The sequence below is a fragment of the Monoraphidium neglectum genome, assembly GCF_000611645.1.
Source record: "Monoraphidium neglectum strain SAG 48.87 unplaced genomic scaffold scaffold05230, whole genome shotgun sequence".
NCBI classification, from domain to species: Eukaryota; Viridiplantae; Chlorophyta; class Chlorophyceae; order Sphaeropleales; family Selenastraceae; genus Monoraphidium; species Monoraphidium neglectum.
The window spans coordinates 1,880-3,438 of record NW_014008400.1 but is presented as its reverse complement, the minus strand read 5'-3'; the positions used below and the strand labels follow the sequence as shown (position 1 = coordinate 3,438).

The window sequence follows — 1,559 nt, the reverse complement described above, 5'->3', positions numbered from 1 at the left end:
CCCCTCACCATCCCCAAGCCCCAGCCCATCACCATCCCCAAGCCCCAGCCCATCACCTTCCCCAAGCCCCAGCCCTTCTCCATCCCCAAGCCCCAGCCCAACCTGGTGGCGGCCCAAGGCCTCCGACAACCTGGGGTGGCAGTACATGACGTCAGCAGAGTTTGTGCCCGCCACCATGTGGGTGGAATCCGCGAGGGTTTACGTGATCGACCTCTTCTACAACAGCGCCGCAACCACAGCCGCCATCGCAGCCAAGGGCGGATTTGCAGTGTGCCGCTTCAATGCTGGGATCTATGAGGACTGGCGACCGGACTCTGATGAGTTCACAGACGAAGACCACCCCACATCATCTTGGCTTGACATTCAGTCTCTCAACGTGCGATCCATCATGCAAAAGGTGAGGCGGAGCATTATGATCAACACATCAAAGGGGCTGGTGTTTTGATTGTGTGGCACAGTACTAGCGCCTGGTTGCATGCTTACGAGTGCAATTGCAACAGCCCCTTAGCTTCTCTCATTGGCCAGTGATTCCATCCGCTCCACTGCCACCCACAGCGCCTGGAGCTGTGCAAGTCAAAGGGCTTTGTGGCGGCGGTGCCTGAAGGCCTCGACGCTTTCGCCAACGACAACGGCATGGGCCTCACCGCGGCCGACCAGATCAGCTACAACACATTCCTGGCCAACGCGGCTCACAAACTGGGACTGGCTGCTGGGCTGATGAATGATCTTCGCCAAGTGGAGCAGCTGCTGCCCTCCTTTGACTTCTTTGTTAATGAGTGAGTCTATAACGACTGCCTCTAGCGGACCCTGGCAGCCAAATATGGTGGTGAGACCCTGATGGTTCTGGCTCTGGTTGACCCAGCCAGACGGTGGGTGCGGGACTTGTGTTTTGTTGTAGGCTGACGGCAGCCCTTGCGTATGCCACGCCACCATGCCTTTGCAGGGAGTGCATGAGGTACGCAGAGTGCGGCTTGTACAAGCCTGCCAAGCTCGGTGAGCTTGGCGCAGGTTTCACTAGGGTTGACCGTGTTCCTTCGACTGGCGTCATCTTCATGATGAATGGGATTCCTGGAATGTGCTGCTGTTCTTGATGTGCGGCTGTCACATGACGCATGGTTTGGCAAACTTGTCGGGCCAAGCACGCGATCTGGATCCAAGTCATTTGACCAACTTCAAAACACCCAGCGCTTTAATCTGGAACGTCACTGCACCGCCTCGCTGCAGCCAACCTGCCAGTGTGGCAGGTTGAATATAGCCGCTTCCTGGCCGGCTCAAGTTCCTTCCAGACCGTGTGCAAGTGTCAGGCAACCTGGGGTATCACGTCTATCTGCAAGGTGCGTCCCGCCGATCTAGTGCCTGCCCGCTGCCCCGGCGCATCGCTCTTTTTGGCGACTTGCTGCCACGAGCAACGTGACTATCCCGCCGCGCCTCTCGCCCGCTTCTGAGCCTGCAACATGCGCCAGAACTATGCCTGCCACTCGTCCTGCAATCATGGCTTGTGCGCCTTGCAACGCCTGCCCCTGCTCTCCTCAACCCCCGCAGTACACGTCTCGCAACAC

At 58.2% G+C, this 1,559-nt stretch overlaps 1 protein-coding gene across 1 annotated transcript; it reads left to right on the top strand.

Annotated features, from left to right (window-relative positions):
* Window positions 1-175: 175 nt before the first annotated feature.
* MNEG_15329 (hypothetical protein) lies at window positions 176-780 on the top strand (the record flags this gene model as incomplete). Its single annotated transcript, XM_014036200.1, has 2 exons — window positions 176-397; window positions 556-780. 2 exons carry the CDS (start codon window positions 176-178, stop codon window positions 778-780), a joined length of 447 nt encoding a protein of 148 aa, XP_013891654.1.
* Between the last annotated feature and the right edge of the window lie 779 nt (window positions 781-1,559).